General features: G+C 43.4%; 4 protein-coding genes across 5 annotated transcripts; 2 read left to right on the forward strand and 2 right to left on the reverse strand.

Moving 5' to 3' along the window:
* Window positions 1-343: 343 nt before the first annotated feature.
* On the forward strand, window positions 344-2,239 carry LOC111834972 (glycoprotein hormone beta-5-like). The gene is made up of 3 exons (XM_023794832.2): window positions 344-402; window positions 1,060-1,249; window positions 1,714-2,239. The coding sequence occupies exons 2-3, from the start codon at window positions 1,061-1,063 to the stop codon at window positions 1,900-1,902; spliced, it is 378 nt and encodes a 125-aa protein (XP_023650600.1). The 5' UTR covers window positions 344-402; window position 1,060; the 3' UTR covers window positions 1,903-2,239.
* Window positions 2,205-8,409, reverse strand: gpha2 (glycoprotein hormone subunit alpha 2). 2 transcript variants are annotated; one of them, XM_072717424.1, is made up of 4 exons: window positions 7,012-8,409; window positions 3,995-4,130; window positions 3,517-3,701; window positions 2,205-3,093 (listed from the first exon to the last, which is right to left on the reverse strand). In XM_072717424.1, the coding sequence occupies exons 1-4, from the start codon at window positions 7,027-7,029 to the stop codon at window positions 2,989-2,991; spliced, it is 444 nt and encodes a 147-aa protein (XP_072573525.1). In that variant the 5' UTR covers window positions 7,030-8,409; the 3' UTR covers window positions 2,205-2,988. The 2 variants fall into 2 exon arrangements, with proteins under 2 accessions (XP_072573525.1, XP_023650227.1); XM_023794459.2 differs by lacking the exon at window positions 7,012-8,409 and adding an exon at window positions 6,845-7,003.
* An 811-nt stretch (window positions 8,410-9,220) lies between these two features.
* LOC140593314 (membrane-anchored junction protein) lies at window positions 9,221-15,257 on the reverse strand. The gene is made up of 12 exons (XM_072717423.1): window positions 15,238-15,257; window positions 15,042-15,138; window positions 14,404-14,462; window positions 14,246-14,291; window positions 13,950-14,025; window positions 13,062-13,184; window positions 12,939-12,964; window positions 12,331-12,461; window positions 11,138-11,201; window positions 10,820-10,880; window positions 10,508-10,664; window positions 9,221-9,917 (listed from the first exon to the last, which is right to left on the reverse strand). The coding sequence occupies exons 2-12, from the start codon at window positions 15,051-15,053 to the stop codon at window positions 9,872-9,874; spliced, it is 801 nt and encodes a 266-aa protein (XP_072573524.1). The 5' UTR covers window positions 15,054-15,138; window positions 15,238-15,257; the 3' UTR covers window positions 9,221-9,871.
* A 130-nt stretch (window positions 15,258-15,387) lies between these two features.
* Window positions 15,388-17,594, forward strand: LOC111834761 (uncharacterized oxidoreductase YtbE). The gene is made up of 2 exons (XM_023794399.2): window positions 15,388-15,792; window positions 16,318-17,594. Exon 2 carries the CDS (start codon window positions 16,345-16,347, stop codon window positions 17,203-17,205), a length of 861 nt encoding a protein of 286 aa, XP_023650167.1. The 5' UTR covers window positions 15,388-15,792; window positions 16,318-16,344; the 3' UTR covers window positions 17,206-17,594.
* Window positions 17,595-17,720: the final 126 nt, after the last annotated feature.

Genomic DNA, 17,720 nt, shown 5'->3' on the forward strand with positions numbered 1-17,720 from the left:
AGAAGTGCACGTTTTGTGTTTTTTTTAACAGTTGTTTATTTACTGCAATAATTCAGCTCAGTTTTTTCATATGAATTTATTTAGATTTATTTTGTTTAACTTTACGTTTCGGTGTGAGCATACAGTGAATATACATAAACGATACTCTGTATTTTTTCATTTGACTAATAACTTAGGTATTTAGGTTCGCTGTAGGCAATTCAGGCAGTTCTCACAATATAGTCCTTTTCTATTGGATTTGCTACATTTAATTGCATTTTTATTTTTAATTGCTATGATGTCATGGTTCATGTCCTTTAAATAGGGATAAAAACAACAACGAAGACCTTCCATAGAGACATATCTTCTGACAAGCAAAGCGGGTCTCTGAATTATCACTGAATCTGAAGTTCTTTTAAAAAGGTAAGTTTACATTTGGCGATTGTAGTTTATTAGTTCAATTTTTGTCTTTTCTTACAGGATTTAAAAAATACGGATTACAGAAGTACAACTTATAGAAAGGGCAACAGCGTCATCTAACAGCATATTAAAGATGATATATCACGGTATACGTCATTTTTTAGGTTGTGCTGCTCAAAAATGTTATTACAGTAAATAGAGGTATTTTCATTCAATCCATTCAACCGCTGATGATTAAATAAGATTTAAGGATTGTCCAATCCATCAGCAGTCCGTCTGATTCAAGCCGTCGTCCGGGTTCACTTAACTTGAAGTTGCACCGCTGACCACTAGGTGGAGAGCTGCGTGAATGTTTTTTTTCAACTCGCATCAAAGACATAAAAAGGGCATGATGTTTATATGTAGTATTGTGTTTGTGTGTGTCTATAAATGTTCTAATAAATTTATAATAAATTATGTAAAGATTATAAATTCATATATACTGAATTATGATATCCGTAAGACTCAAGGAAACGGTGTTATTAGGTGCTGTGAAGTGGATATATATAGACAGCATTCCTGAAGAATGTTCTGCCTTCTGTAAGGCAGCAAAGTTGGTAAGGCTAATACTGCTGTAATGGTAAGCTGTGTGAGGCTTCGCCGTCCTCCCTCCTCTGTTAGAATGCAGCCTCGCTCCTGTTCCCTCTTCTTCATCCTCTTGCTGGGCACCGGAGCCCTTTCCGTGTCTGTGACCCTGGAGACGTTCCGTGGCTGTGCCGTGCGCCAGTTCTCCTTCCTGGCCCAGAAGCCGGGCTGTCGAAGTCTGCGCATCACCACCGAGGCGTGCTGGGGTCGCTGCAACACCTGGGAGGTGAGGTAACGCGCAGCGCCCCCTGCTGGTCGACAGACCTTTTTTTGACTTTCCTTATTTGTGTGAGCGTAAGGGGCGATTCTATGATGTGGCCCTTTAAAATTCAGGACACCCCCTACCACCAATTAAATTTGCAGAGTGGGGAGTACAAAACGTATTGAAAAATATGGGAGAATTCACTAAATGGTTTGTAGGAAAAATTACTTTTCAGGGTAGCTGAGACAAAAATTCAGCCCCCCCTAAATAAAGTCTAGAACCACCTCTGGTTAGTGTACATTTATTATCTATTCCCTGCAGCCTTTGTTAGCTTTGAAATCAGCATCTTATTTTCATGCTTGTTTTCTGAACACCTTGCTTTGCACTGGTGCTCGATTAGTGATGCCTGACTCATGGGACCTGCTATGCTCTATGCATAAGACACCCGCTTCTCTTCCATGTTGTTCCATGGCTGTGGGGCTCTACAGAAGCCACTCCCGGAGCCTCCCTACATCCAGAGGCATCACCGCGTCTGCACATACAGCCGCATTCGGTACCTGACGGCTCGCCTACCTGCCTGCCCGCCTGACGTCTCGCCCCTGTATCCCTACCCACTGGCCCTGCAGTGTGACTGTGCGGTCTGCTCCACCCAGGACACGGAGTGTGAGACCTTCTAAGCGTGGGTTTCCATGGGCCACAGGGCAGGAATACAGGAAGACCCAGTACAGCGCAGCTCGGCCTGGGGGGAGCAGCTCAGACACAGCAGACGTCTGCTGTAAGCGGGTGGTTTAATGCTCACCAGTAGGTCGTAGGTACACAGCCGTGGAATGAGACTGCTTTTCAATGCCTAAACAGTCGGGTGACTTTCATTAATCTAGCAGTATGAGCCGTTCAGTGTAAAAATGTCAGCTTCTCATGCTTTTCTGTATAACCATTAGCTAAGCAAATGTGATGTAAGCACAGAATAACACTCCCAGGGTGACAAATAAGCTTTTATTTTACACAGTGCAGTGATTACAGCACACATAGAGGGCAGCAGAGAGTCCTGCAAACTCCCAATTACAGTGTGTAGCCCCACTGATCAGTCCCATCTCTTGTGCCTATCAAAGATCTAGATTTGACTCTCATTTCGGTTAACAGCATATCTTTGGCACTTAAGAGTCCTCAAAATGTTACGCTTATAAATGTAAAGTGCACACATTCTTCCGTCACTGATGACATCGGGCAGTGGAATGAGATGGACAGCAGAGTTGGGAGAACAGGGCAGACATGGCGTGTCTGCTGGGTATCTCTGACGCTCTGGTAGCCAGAGGCACCTGCACGCCCAGCTCAGTGTGTAACACCAAAGCTCTTATGGGATGGCTGTTCTGTATATGTATTCACACATATGCACTGTTACAAAAAAACTGAATTAACATGAATAAAAAAAAATGTAATCTTGCTTTTTATATTAGCTCACCCTGTCCTCTGTGTCTCACTCTATCCTTGTACAGAATCCTGCAAATGCTGCATCTACACATTTTTCAGGACCTTTTCATACTAAACCGTGCCTGACTGTCAGTATGTAATGAGAAGGCTAAGTTTATAAAGCTAGGCAGTTAATTAGTTCAACGTAGCACTAACGTGAGTGAAAACCTGTGTAGACATTATCTTGGCAGGGAAGAAGACCCACTAGCGCAGGTTGTTGGGGTTTGGTGTCTGCTTTTGCTTTGCCCGCCGATGTCACGTAGGGTGACAGAGTGACACGGTGTCAGCTGTAAGTGTCAGTAGCGTGACTTGCGGCACATGTCACAGCGACAGGCCCGTGCACTCAGGATCTCGATGTCGTCATGGTGATGGCCGTGAGGGCAGTCCAGGCGCACCCTGACCTGGGGGGGGACAGACATGCAATCTCAGAGCCGCACACACACGGCAGACTGTATGCAAGAAGCGAGAAACGGCTCTGAAGGTCGCCCGTTTAATCCTAGGACAGGTTCTGCTTAGGGGTGATTCTAGGACTTGACCCTTAAGGGGGGCTCAGCTCCCTAAGGAAATATGGGGCACCCCCTTCCCCAGGCCCCCACGATTAAATATGCTGAGGGGGCTCCCCCAACATAAAGTTGTAAGCTTACTAAGTGCAGGGAGTGAAATGTGCACAAAAGCAAGGAAAAAGTCATTAAACAGCTTCAGAAAAGTTATTTTCACAGGGGCTTAGACCAAAAATATGGTCTGGAACCACCTATAGTCTGCTGTCGTACCCTGTTAAGCTGAGGGATTTGTTACGGACAGCAGCATGGGCAGCCCTACAGTACCTTGGTGTCCTTGCTGATGGCGCAGCAGCGTGAAGCAGAGGTGATGTTGTGGGTGAAGTTGGAGGCCACCAGCACTGCGTAGCGTGAGGGGAAGGCACTGGACTCGCAGTAACCCACGCAGGCGTACACCATGTGGGTCCCTCGACACGTCCCCCGCCGGTCACTGCGGATCGTCACATTGAATGCTGCAAGAGTCACAGATGTGGAGTCAGGGCTGTATATGAACAATGGCTTATGACTGGAAGAGAAACGGGGGGCAATGTTTAGGAAAAGAAAAATGTTTCATGAACATATCTGCTGGATTAATGATACCCTGTAGCTGGCACTAAATACTTCATGAATAACTCAGGGTTTGACTCCCAGGGTTTGACTCCCAGGGTTCTCCCTAAGTTCTACATTGGCTCTCTGAATACTCTGGTAGCTTGGATGCCCTTGAACGTGTTAAGAAGTGGTGGTGGTGGTGGGGGGGGGATCTCACGATAGAGATGGCAGCCTGGACTCAGTCCATCATAGCTCCAGCCCATGGGTGCCAGCAGCATCAGGAAGAAGAGAGGCAACACCAGGAGGAGAAGGCCAGGCGTCACGATTTTACTAGGAGACATGGGTACGGTGGCCTGCATGGGACAAAAAAAAATGGTCCAGGACAGTTCTATACAGCAACTTTTAATTAACCTGGACAGGTAAATAAATTCAAAATCCTGTCGTTTTTAAACATTTAAAAATATGTTTTCCCATCTGTTGTATCCAAGTACAGATGAAATATTCTACACCAGCCTTGTGTCCTGTGTTCCAGGGCCCTAACCCAGACCCTGACCAGAAGAAGTGCTTAAAAGATAGATGGATGGATGGATGGATGGTTGGGTGAACAGATATTCTACAAAGGCATCAGTTCATATTTAATCTCTCCAACTTGAATGCATGAATTTTTTATCTGAGGTGATCTTTGTAAGGTTCCCAGGGAAGTGATAATCCTGTCTAAATGCTCTCAAAATCTCTGTGTTATTCATCTGCCTGCAACAAATAATGGAGTTTAAACACAAGAATGCATGGTATTCACATTGTACACACAAACATACAGTCAAATACCACAAACTCACAAACAGCACCCCAATAATGTATTAATATAGATTAACATCAACATTTACTTACATACTTTCACCTAGTGTCTACAACCCTGAGTTAAAGAAAAATCTATTAATGTGCCTTAAACCATGTACAGATTGTCTATTTCCAGTAGCAATAATCAGTTTGCAAGAACACTGGGCCAGTGTGTGGCTCAGCGGACTAAGCCTCTATGCCTGTGATTGGAAGATTGCAGGTTTGAGCCCCAGCAGAAGAATTACATTTCAGTGGGTCCCACAGCAAGGCCCTTAACCCCCCCCCACAAGATTGCCCTTACCTGTCTTGGGTGTCTCATAAAGAGTACGATGGTGTAAGCGAAGAGAGCATTTCCTCATGGGGATCATTAAAATATTCTAAACTCTAAAGGTTTCAACTGCGTCCTCATAAATGAAGTTATCACAGTAAATCAACAAGATATTTATATTTTGCTCTGCCAGTTCATACACTAATAATTCAATACCCTGAATAAAAGTCTAAACAGGTGTTTACAACATATTCCATTTGTTGCTATAATTTATAAATAACTGAAGCTTGCAAGTAAAAACAAATTAATTTGCATAAAACACTTTAATAATGACCACAGCAACAAATATTTATTATTGCGCTGGTTGTGAATGAGCACTGTTGCTATAATAAATCCTGTAATGTTTTCCTCTGGAGTGAGAGTTCACTGGCTGTGGACATGACCTGGCCCTTCTTGCACTGTTTCCAGTGGGACAAACAAGTCATGTGGCAGGATTGCATTGGGACCCTGATGCACCCCAGCAAACTTACTCATTTAGGGTGGATTTTAATGCTCCACACCAAAGGGTGGGTGAGTGAGTGTGAGTGTGTGTGTGTGTGTGTGTGTGTGTGTGGCGGGGGGTAGGGGGACTGGAAGAAGTTAACCCGGTAAAAACATACAGCTTGAGGTCATTTATGACTCTTACATGCCTCACTGCAATGCATGGTCACTGTTTTTTTTTTGTTAGACTGGCTGCCTTAGCTATTACACTGTAATTCTTTGCAATAAATTGTCTCTCAGTCATTATTATAAAAATTCCACATTCCCTGTGCTCTCTTTTCTTCATCAATCATTTCCCCTGTGCTTCCTGTAAATAAAGCTATACGCTATGTCAGAATAAGTAAAGCCAGATTGGCGAATTGAAAATCATTTCACAGTCTTCCTGCCAACACTGTGCTCTGACGGGGAGAGGGTTCCAGAGGACTGCCATACACATCGTTCACAATATGGGTCTCTTATTAGCAGAGACAGGGCATTGATCTAAAGGCTTACGTGATGCTGAACACAAAGCAGAGACATATACTACTGGGATGATGAAAGAAAACTGGATTAAAGGAAATGTTCAGAATAATTAGAAATGGCTCCAGTTTCTACTTAAAAGGCATTATAAACTGTCATATTCTCATCCTATATATGTGCGATATGTAATTTCACTAAAAGCTCAGTTTCATTATTATAGGTTAGACTGGCTCTGTTTATAATTAGTGTAACACTCTTCATTTAGATATGACTTATGTCCCTATAACAAAACATTTTCTAAATGAGAAATTCTCAATCTACAGTGGCCATAAAGATTTATTAGTATTTATTTCAGCCCATTTTTCTGAAACGTAGGCGAATGCGTCTTAACTTCTTTGGTACCCATAAAATTCTAATCAAACCACCAATATCAGTATTCAGGACAGCACTGTCCTATTTGATGTCTCTAAGCTTTGGAAGACTTTACATAAAAGAAGAGGCTGACCTTATCACCACCTTCAGTGCTCCCAAAGGGAGTCATCTTACAGATTACTGATAGAGAAGATGTTATGTTTTACACTAAAAGGCTAACAGGAACTCATCTGAAGCAGAAGCTTAAAAAAAAAAGTTGCTCAGTAATGGTTCCAAGAAGTAACATTCATTCATTGTGAAGTGTTCCATAATGAAACACTAACCTTATTCTGTACCTTTTAGTATTTTAGTGCAACAAAAATGAAGCTGTCAGGTTCCCATGACACGTTTCCAAATAATACAGATTTCAACAAAAACACCTGCAACACAATGTCTTTAGTAATGAAACGTTCTACACTAAATTACAGTGCTCAATTCAATAGCTAATGAGGCCATTTGCAGCAGGAATTAAAGTATCAGAGGTAGACAGAGTAGCATTATGTACAATCACAGGACAGTGCTGTGCGCCGGGCAGAGCGAGGCTGTTGTTACCTGTCAGTATGCAGCGGGTTCAGTCCAGGTGTGGCCAGGTGTGTGGGGACAAGCTGCTCGCATGCAGCTATTTGTAGCGCAGGTGAGAGCGAGCCTCGCTCTCGCCCACCCAGTCACTCCCATGATGTCATTCCCCAGAGCCCTGTCCCCCCTCCTTTACCCCGCACCTTCCCAGAAGGCTGCATCAATTTCCCTTCAATCCTTCGCCTTTTCCTCACTGCGGTCTCTCCTCATCTCCACCACTCCCTGTCGTCTAACTACTACGAGAGGTGGACACTGACAAAAGGGGAAAAAAATGGGAGAAAAGTAGATACGTTTCCCATCACAGGAAACGAAATCAAGTTGATTAAGTTTGCCATTCGTGTTTTAATTGGATTTTAAAGCCAACTTAGTTACTCAGTTTCCATATATAAGTATATAGAAAACTTTTTGTGCAATACCTTAATTGATATTATGTGTCTGTGCTGTGTTAAAGTGCTCTAGATATGCTCATGGCGGTGCTTTTGTCTGTATTTTCCATTTTCTGAGTAGTTCAGTGATGTAAGGAATAAGGGCAGAGTCGGGTCAAGCGATTGCGGGTTTGGACGTGGTGCTAGGCAGGCTAGGCTGTTTCGTGTATTTACCCTAAAAAGATGATGCTAGTCTAGTCTGTATTGTGTTTAAATGTGCATGTGTTCCACACTATATTGCTTTCATCCGTTATCCCCCATTAATGTAATTTATGTTTTGTATTAGAATAACCAGGCGCATTCAGTCATTGTCCCATTTCCAGTTACGTGCACATTCATACAGCAAAGTCTGAATCTTAAGGAGTGAGCTAAAGAACAAAGGGGAGAAGTACTGCCCCCAATATGCCCTCTCCTGCAGAAAAAAAGTCTGGCAATGAATGAGAATTGAGGGGGCATCGGGTATACGAAATTAAATGCCAGTTAATGACAGGGAAAACCACAGTAATGTTCTCCGTTGGTGTAATGGTCCTCAAAATAGATGGGTAAAGTGGAAGCGGACGCATTGACAATATTATCCTTGTTCAGGACTAGGTTTCCAGGTAACAAAGCTGAACATTTAAAAATAAAAACATTCTGGGGAGTCGCATTCCTGTGCCGTGACATCTGAATTAGCTCTTTGTATCATCTTAAATTCTTTTTATTCCCATCATAATTTTAATGTGATTGTCAGCTCTGCCTGTCCATGTCAGATTTTCTTTTTACAGTAGATGATAGGAGACTACAGAACACACCAGCGTGGGGATGTGTCCTTTTTACTGTGCTTAAGTGGTAATTAAGCGATGAGATCACCTCATTCAGGGAAGTCCATCAAATGCACTTTAGGGATAGAGCTAATCAGCAAGCGCGCAGAGAGACACTCGTTTTTAACTGACAAAGATGGACGGACGAGGCCAGGTTTTCCAAACAAAGCGTCTGGCTCGTGTCAGCGTCAGGAGAATATTTGTGGCTTTGTTTGGCAATGGTCAGCCCAGGCATTTTGGCCTGGCAGAGGTATCCAGGCGGAACTGTTGAGGTCAATGTCTTTAACGTGTGCTCATCATGGCAGTAAACTGCTCTAAGGGTTTCTTATGGAAAAGAAAGTCTGATGGCCCCCCTCAGTGTATATTCAGCAGAAAAAAAAACCCAAATGTGCTGATTTGCATGCTGGGACTGACACAGCAGGCCATTCATTTGGATTGAATCAGTTATACAGGGACCTTTCATTGACAGTCTGATAACACAAGCAGCATTCCTTGCACCGAGAGTTATCGATTTGCTTTGCCATTTTTCAGATTTTAATCCATTACAATACACTGATAAACTTTCCTCATGAAAAGCTTAGACTCACCCAGCCATTTTCTGAGACCACTTGTCCTATTCAGGGTCGCGGGGGTCCAGAGCCTATCCTGGAGGCTACGGGCGCAAGGCAGGGAACGACCCAGTACGGGGTGCCAGCCCATCGCAGGGCACAAGGCAGGGAACGACCCAGGACGGGGTGCCAGCCCATCGCAGGGCACAAGGCAGGGAACGACCCAGGACGGGGTGCCAGCCCATCGCAGGGCACAAGGCAGGGAACGACCCAGGACGGGGTGCCAGCCCATCGCAGGGCACAAGGCAGGGAACGACCCAGGACGGGGTGCCAGCCCATCACAGGGCACACTCACACACCATTCACTCAAACAGGCACAGCTTCGGGTAATTTGGTAACTCCAAGTAGCCTCAGCATATTTTTAGACTGCAAGAGAACATGCAAACTCCACATATATGGAGCCCCGGTGGAGATTTGAACCCAGGTCCCAGAGGTGTGAGGTGACAGTGCCAACCACTGTGCCAGCCATTTAGACTGACTAAAAATGGCAAATTTACGATACAAAAGAAGTAACCTTGCTAAAATTTGAACCAGCTTTATCACTGTTTTAATATAACACATGAAAACTGACAATGAAATACAATATCATGTCAAGTCAAATATTCCCTTTCTGTAAGTATCAATTCATCTGGCTAACCTGAAGCCTGATCCATAAAACATCATGGATAGGATGATAGTACGTGCATGTAAATGCACATGAACTACGAATGACAGCCAGGAATAAATTAACGATTAAGAGAAGTACACATGAACACACACAAAAAAACTAACACTGATTTTACTTCAATAGCAGTGCATTAAAATGTTACCCAATGTGATTTCCATATTTAGATCAAATTATGTGCAGAGACTGACAACTCTGCCTACTGCTTATGTTAAAACGGACACTCCTAAAACAGTAATATTTCAAACAAAGGTACAAAGAATGGTAACTTCTTGTAACCACTGAAAGGCTAATAAAGACACTGTAGTTTTCTAGCACAACAAATCTATGTAATACTATTTAGAAACACAGAAACACTCAGGCATAACATAGTCTTTAGTGCAGTATTTAAAATGCATTTTTGAGATTCAGAGGTAAGAAGTTATAGAAACTTGCATATGCGCTGTAAAGAAGTGGAAGAGGGAGATATGCTGGGAGCCGTGACTGAGCAGAGAGCAGCAGCGAATCTATTTCCTCTCATGTCCAAAAAACAGGGAAAATGGAAAGATTTTTCTGGTGAGGACAAAGCGAGAAAAGATAACCAATATTACACACACACACACACACACAAACAGACACACACACACATTATATGTGCATGTCTGCATGTGTAACGAAGAAGCTACAGTTATTACAATAAAAAAAAGAAATATTAGAAGGCTGTAATTGATTAAGTGCTGGCTTGCTTTTAAAATGCATCTCAGGCGATTGGACCAGAAGTGGACAGCTGAGACACATCGGAATTTAAACCTGAGTCTATCATGCATCTCCAAGGTGTCCAGCTGACCACCTGTGTTCAGATTCCGTTACTGCTGACATCAGTGATCAGATCTCCATGCGTCTTGGTGGCCATTTGCACTTGTACTTAGAGCTGTCCACTTGTGATCTGATCGCCCAAGAACGCATTTACCAAGAGTAAACAGGGCATTTAAATCAGAATCTTATCCTAGCATTTTAATAAATGTTTTGAATCCAAAAAAGGATTCACAATCATGCTCTGCTGTGATATATTTTTTGAAACACGATTCTTCATTGGAGCTGGATGTAGTGAAGCATCAGGGAGCTCAGATGAGCTCACACCCTGACTGCATGCTTAGTCTCACCTGGCCAAGCTAAGCATGAAGGATGTATCACCGCTCTCCGAGGGCTCGGGTGCTGGGGCTTCAGATTCACACGCTTCTGCTTCCGTAACATGCCCCTCTTGCTTCCCCTGCACCCCCTCTGGCCCCCGCCTCTCTTGGTGAATCACGACCTTATTGGCTAACGTAGCGGAGAGATGACTCAGCACCATATGCATTCTTTCAATGCAGACTTTTTATTGGACAGGTAAGAAAAAGAGCCAATGAGAGGTTTCGCTTCACTCATTGTCTCAGTCTAGAGTTGAGTCTACTGCATATGAGAAGTTTTTCACGTACCTGGACTATAAGTGAATGGGCTACCTGGTCTTGGGGGAGTCAGCGCTGAACACGCTGGAAACTGAAGACAGGAAGGGAGGACAGGCTAACTATGGCTGTACTTGCTACAGATGGATTTCCCTATTGTCTATTATTTAAACACTATTGTACAGAAAGCCCACGACCCTTACCATGTAAAGTGGTTAGATGATGGATAGAAAAGCTGAATAATGTGTCGGCCTTGTGAACGTGTGCAGTGGTAACAGAGCTGGACGTGCAGGTGGGTGCTGATGGGAAGACAAGGTGAGCCTTTGTGAGGCTTAGAAAGGCTCAACTCACCCCCTTGTCAGCATCCATTGCTTCCAGTCCATCGGGCTGCGGCCGGGACTCAGTGCAATTCCCACTGGGGGCAGACAGGGGAGACAGAAGACAGGGCTGTTATTGTGGAGCTACTCGCCGGTGCTGCTCTGCTCTGCGCTGCTCCGCCGTGGGTCGGCACTCTGCCCGGCCATTTCTTCTGCTTGTGCTTTCTTTAAACTCCCTTTCCATCGCATTAAACAGACAAATAAAGAGCTTGACAGCCACATGTTTAAAGGCACATTTGCCGCAGGACAAAGCTGTACAGAGACTCACAGAAATAAGCTTATGGTCACGCGTATACAAGCGGACAAATGTATAATCTCACATACACACCATCACATAAATAGTGACATTCAGATTTGTACCCAAATACACCAGCACACACACACACACACACATGTTCTTAGAGGCATTGTTGATACAACATTTTAAGCGATAATAGGCAGGCATTTTATAAACAAATTTTCATATCCATATTTCATTTTCATTTTCCCTCTCTCTCACATACACACCAGATGTATACAGATTCAACAGATAATGAAAGCCTCCTTCAAACATGAAAACTGCTATGTGACTCAACAGTTTTTAATGACTGATTACATTTTGTCAATACAACCTTAATGTTTCTATTCTGGAACTACTATCTCTGTACCACAGAATAACTTAGTTTGACAGATATTCATAAGTATAGCAGCCATGACTTCAGGCTACAATTACCCACATAAAGGTTTTGTAGAAAATGAGTACTAAATTAGCTTTTGATTTCTGTTCTCTGTTCATTTTTAATTTGCACTATATTTTTGCTCCACTACTTCTGTTTTTTTTTAAGCTAAATCATTAGTTGCAGTTCATCGGCTGACTGACAGATTGACGGAAATGGCTCCCTGCTTTCAGACTGCAGAGACAAAAGCAGCCTGGTTTGCCAGAAGAAAAAAAAAAATTGCTGTGCTTCAGAATTACCCAAAACTGTCCTTGCATATCTCAGCTGTAACTAGAGGTGCATAAAAGAAAATAAATAATGGAAAAAAAGAATTAAATATAAGAAATAATAAGCATAAAAGGATGAAACAGAAAAGCACATAATGGAAAACCGGAATAAAATACCCAATAGATACGTACTAATTTGCGAGATTTATGAGTTACCCCTTCAAAAAGAGGCTGCACAAACTCACAGCTGAGACTCCAGTCCCTCCCAAGCCTCAGGTTTCCAGCAGCTGTGCTGATCTGGGGAGCCCCCTAATGGCTCGATTCGACTGCGCTTGGGGTGATGTGGCGTTACTGCGTCTGGTCCTCTTGCCGTCATCTGTTGTAAGAAACACTCGTTTGATTATTTGTATTCAGGTCTGATTTACTGCCTTTCATGTCCGGTGTGCTTAGACTTCCCCAAAATAAAGCGCTCCTTAAGAAAAAGGGGGCACGGGTGTCAGTGTCAAGGCAGGATTGCACCACTGTTTTAACCATGAGCAATCTGACTGAACACAACTGCAGAATTTTGTGAATTAAAAACCGAGACTGGAAATAGGGGCAATCTAAAGGGCAGGTAAGATGAGCAGAATGGGAAAGTTCAGGTTCAGGAAGTGCAAATCCAGACCAAAACTTTGTTTCGACCAACCAGTTGAGGATAAAGAGTCAGTCACAGAGTACTCAACTGGTTGGTTGAAACAAAATCTTGGTCTGGATTTGTACTTTCTGGATATGAACTTTCCCCCACTGAAGATGAGATACACTTTATTGATCTCAGGGGGAAATCCCCAGGTACTCTGAACAGGCAAGTACTCACTGGTATCTTGTCCACAGGCCTCTTTGCTAAAGGAGACATGACAGGGTAGTTATTGTATCACATGCAGCTCCGCAAGCAGCTCATTAAGGTGTAGAAATTCACAGGTCAAGAATGTGGAGACACCTGCATGCAGGCGTGGGGCTTCTCGCTCTTCCAGGAACAAGGTGAGAAGGAAGGGGTAAGCGGGTGCCCTCAGGCCAGTGTGCCGGGAGCAGAGGCGACAGACCTTCTCCCACTTACTCTTGTCTGTTCATGTGGCAGTTAAGAAAAACCTCCCACACGGCATTATCGCCAATGCTACACAGAAAAAGATCACAGTCTCTGTCGAAATGGACAGGAACTTGTCACTCAGAGGCAAGTATAAAACTGTGGTAGGTCAGAGCGTGGCGGCAGATTATAAAACATCTGAAATGTTAAGTACAGTCATTAGGTTCCCATGATGAAACTTTTTTTATGGTGAGCAATTCAACTGAAATTATACCGAAACAACATTCTTTGACTGATACTCTCCCCCCACCCCGAGACCCTGACCCAGATTAACCGTTTAGAGCAGTTTTTTCCAACCCAGTCCTCAGACACACACACACAGTTGATGGTTTTGCTCCTTCTGGGAGCTGAAAGGGAGCAAAAACATGTGACTGTCTGTGGGTCTCTGAGGACTGGGTTGGGAAACACTGGTTTAGAGGACATTCACCCAGTGAGGTGACTAACACTACACAGGACTGTTAAACAGACACCCAGCAAGCAACCACACTCAGTTCCTACATAAAACACTATCATTTATTGATAAATATTCAGTTAATAGCAGCAATGTAATTCTTTATTGACCATAGGAGACTAATGAGTTTCTTATATTCTCAAATAATTAGTGAGAATGGTTCTGAAAAAAGGAACAGCCTGCACATGTTTTTCAGCAGTGGTCTGACAGAACGCTGTCAAGGCCTTTCTGCTTTAGAGAGCTTTTGCAATGCTGTCATCATTAGTAAGGTTAACTGTATTCTGAAAGCATACAGGGGAAGACATTAAAATGGTTTGTTGTAAAGGGCTGAAGGTGATCCAGGTTTTCCAGCACAACCCGAATAGCATCCTAAAATAAAATAAGAATCATGAATCAACAGCTCTGCACCAGTATTGTAACAGGCGTAGACAAGGAAGTCCTACTGGGTTAAAGCATACTGCAACTATGCAAAAATAAAAATTATGATTCAGCATTTCAGACTAATGACAATAGCATTGAATGTAAAAACTAATAATGACTCTTTATAAAAAGAGTCATTTTACAGACATTTTACAAGAGTTTATTTTACCTCAATTTCTTGTGTGGCTTGATTCTTGTTGACCTTCTGATTTGCCCTGTTAATTACAAGAGCCAACATCTGACCTAATATACTGCTGTATACATGACGTCTTGCATGTTTTAGGAACTAACAATCAAGCCACAATAGTAGGTGGGGAGCCGCGCTACCTGCAGCTGGTCCTGATCCTGAATTTGTAGACTCGACATCCTGCCAGGAACAATCGGGTCTCAGGAAGAGGGAAGGCGAAGGGTTTAATGGACATGGTGCATCTCGCCAGACCACAGCTTAGCTACCTACTATAGCAACACAGCACAAGGGCAAGCCCGCTAAAACAACACGGGAATAAAGGACTTTCCTGTGACAAGTTTTAGCCCAGGCACAACATAATTAAGATATGCAGGGCAAAAGGCACTAGTGCTTACTTAGCTATCAACTTTAAACCTAGCTATAGTTTGCAAACATACAATCATCTTCCATAACCAGATATCAAGAGGTGGCTACTTATTAAGGAATCGTAAAACTTTAGTAAGTTTAACCAGACTGTGTGTCAATCTATTTAACTTTGGCTTATTTAGCTTTTAAATTCTTTCTGGGCATTCAATTCAAAGACGCCGTTTTATGGAGCAAAGTTTATGTACTTCAGTTCATATTCTTTTTGGCTCTTGGGTCCTCGACACTCATTATAGAAGCACTGTTTTACTGTTGATGGTGAAGTACAAATAATCTATCTAATTTGCAGACTTATCTACGAGATTTTAAAATATATATATTTTGTTTATAGATGGGATCAGACGAGGTGCCTAACTTTGGCGCCCATTAGCTCGCGCTCGCCAAAGAAAGCTGCTTGGTGTTTAGTGGCTGCTTGGTTTTCGTGGCATTCTTTTGTTGATACCTCACACCGCCTAAACATAAAAGTAATTATTTATTATGTGCACTGGTCTATTATTTCCAAACCGTTAGCACGTCTATAACAGGGACAGACCATATACGTAAATCCTCACCGCACCCTTAACGAACCGCGAGTTTGTTTACCGTAATGCAGCAAATACTGGGTCCGCTAATTTAACACGGGCAGACGAGCGGCGAGACAAACAGTTAAAATATACAATTGGTTATGACTCAACATCATTTCCTGCCTATAGGGTCCCGGCGTCCACGAGCTTACATAAAAAAATACTATTGGCCATCAAGACAGCCATTTAGAGAGCTTTGCTCTGCTGTCTCTATGGTGACGACGATTAGGAGAGCCATGCGGTGTGTCACATGGTAAAGGTCATATTATTCGCACGGGAACGACTATACGCAATAGGAAACTGAGATAAACAGCCCACTCCACAGTGACAGTGGTCTTAAATTGATAAACAACTGATTAGCAAATGTTTATGTCTGTTTATTTCTAAATAATAGTAAAAGATATTCTTTAATAATTTTAAAACTATGTCTTCTGCATTTGTTCGTGTACCATGGTAGGAAGTTTGATGTAGCGTGACCTCGAGTACTGTAGATGTTGGGATAAATCAAAGATACTTGTAGCAAGATACTTCTGACCTTTACAGGTAAGTTATTCACCTAAGTCATGGGTTTTTTTTTTTTTTTTTAATAATTTAATAATCAAGGCTGTACAGTACTCGCGTTTTGTTTTGGTAATTTTTAAAAATAAGAAATTAAAATACTAGTATGGTTTATAGAATGGTTTGCTGAGTTTTTTGTGGAAAAAAAAAAGTTTTATGTATTTTATGCAGTTCTAGAGTTCCGTATGTTACCCCCCTTAAAAACCGAAACAAAAGGCAAGCGCCGCAAAGCCCTGGTAAAGTGGCATGTACAAAACATGACGTGTCCACATACCATCTCATATCAGTGTCACAGTGACCCTGCCGTTGTCGTGGTGCTATCTTGTTCTAACTGTATTGGTTTTGAACACACACTTCAAAATCTGGAAGTAATTCGTCCTGAATCTATCTAGCTTTTATATAAATGATTCTAAAAAGTAGGGTTTCACTGTTTTGGGAATATTTTTGTGCTCTGCAGACTAAGATCAGTGGGATATACCCGATATTTTTGTTTATGTTTCCTTGGCACAGTGATTCTCTATTTCCTGTGTGGTCGTCATGTCCCAGCCGTCCATCTCGCTGAACACAGGGGCACAGATGCCTCTGCTGGGCCTGGGCACTTTCCGGCTGCGCGGCTCGGAGGAGGTCCACCGGGCTGTGGATGCGGCGCTCGCTGCCGGCTACCGTGCTTTTGACACGGCGACTGTGTACCGAAACGAGGCTGACCTGGGCCGTGCACTGCGTGAGCTGCTGCCCAAGTACAGGCTAACACGGGGTGACATATTTCTCACTAGCAAGCTGGGACCCCGAGATCAGGGTCCCAGCGCTAGAGAGGCGTGTCTACAAAGCCTCATGCAGCTCGGGTTCGAGTACATCGACCTGTACCTGATCCACTGGCCGGGTACTCAGGGGCTGGCCGTGGGCGATGGCCATAATATGAAGAATCGCACCCAGAGCTGGAGGGTGCTTGAGGAGTTCCATGCCAGTGGGCATTTCCGTGCCATCGGAGTGTCGAATTATACCCCAAAGCACTTGCAGGGGCTTCTCCAAGCCTGCAGGGTGCCCCCTGCTGTCCTCCAAGTAGAGTTTCACCCTAAGTTGGCCCAGAAAGAGCTCAGGGAGTTGTGTGGGAATGCTGGCATCTGCTTTCAGGCCTACTCCTCCCTCGGGACAGGGACCCTAGTGACGGAGCCAGTGGTTTTGTCTGTGGCCGACGGGTGCAGACACAGCCCTGCGCAGGTGCTGCTTCGATGGGCAGTGCAGCAGGGTGTGCCCGTGCTGCCCAAATCCTCACGGCCAGAGAAGCTGCTGGAAAACGCACAGATCTTTGACTTTGAGCTGAGCGAAACGGAGATGAGGAGACTGTCTGACCTCGACTGTGGGTTGAAATACTGCTGGGACCCTTCATCTGTGGTGTAGGATTGTAGCAAGGGCTGCTCTTTGCTCTTTAGGAAGATCTAGTGGTGGCTTATTCCCCTATTTGGGTGTGCAGCCTCAAGACAGGTTTACAACCTTTTGACACAGAAGCAAGCCTTTTTTTTGGTATTCAGTTGCTGCCTGTATCCAAAAACTAGTTTTGCGGACCAAAGTTTAAGTACCTCAGTCTGAATTCTTCTTGACTCTACAGAAGCACTGTTTTACTGTTGATGCTGAAGTACAGAAATACATGGGTACATACTTGAAAGTAGTCTATTGTTTGTGGGAAAAACACTAATCACAAAGTAAACATTTTTGTACAATCAGGATCTGAAAATGCAAAGCCATTTTGTATTTTTTAAAAGTGGAAATAAAGGCAGTTCTTCAGCTTATTTCACAGATGGTGTCTGTTTAAAATTTCAACAGTGCATGATTCTTCTCATATAAAAAGGAGACCTTTACATTGAGCTGTGCCTTGTGCAGGGAGCGTCAGACTGAATTAGATGAGCACAGAGTCT

Source organism: Paramormyrops kingsleyae, chromosome 10, assembly GCF_048594095.1.
Source record: "Paramormyrops kingsleyae isolate MSU_618 chromosome 10, PKINGS_0.4, whole genome shotgun sequence".
NCBI classification, from domain to species: Eukaryota; Metazoa; Chordata; class Actinopteri; order Osteoglossiformes; family Mormyridae; genus Paramormyrops; species Paramormyrops kingsleyae.

Bases quoted from the DNA above. Each gene is read 5' to 3' on its own strand.
- LOC111834972 (XM_023794832.2), top strand. From the start codon at position 1,061: ATGCAGCCTCGCTCCTGTTCCCTCTTCTTCATCCTCTTGCTGGGCACC. The intron at 1,250-1,713 runs GTGAGGTAACGC...GGGGCTCTACAG, and splicing joins GTCGCTGCAACACCTGGGAG to AAGCCACTCCCGGAGCCTCC.
- LOC140593314 (XM_072717423.1), bottom strand. The intron at 14,292-14,403 runs GTAGCGCGGCTC...TGTAATTAACAG, and splicing joins AGGATCAGGACCAGCTGCAG to GGCAAATCAGAAGGTCAACA. The intron at 10,665-10,819 runs GTACGTGAAAAA...CCGCTACGTTAG, and splicing joins CCCATTCACTTATAGTCCAG to CCAATAAGGTCGTGATTCAC.
- LOC111834761 (XM_023794399.2), top strand. From the start codon at position 16,345: ATGTCCCAGCCGTCCATCTCGCTGAACACAGGGGCACAGATGCCTCTG.
- gpha2 (XM_072717424.1), bottom strand. The intron at 3,702-3,994 runs GTGAGATCCCCC...TGACTCTTGCAG, and splicing joins TCCAGGCTGCCATCTCTATC to CATTCAATGTGACGATCCGC. The intron at 3,094-3,516 runs GTACTGTAGGGC...GTCCCCCCCCAG, and splicing joins CCATCAGCAAGGACACCAAG to GTCAGGGTGCGCCTGGACTG.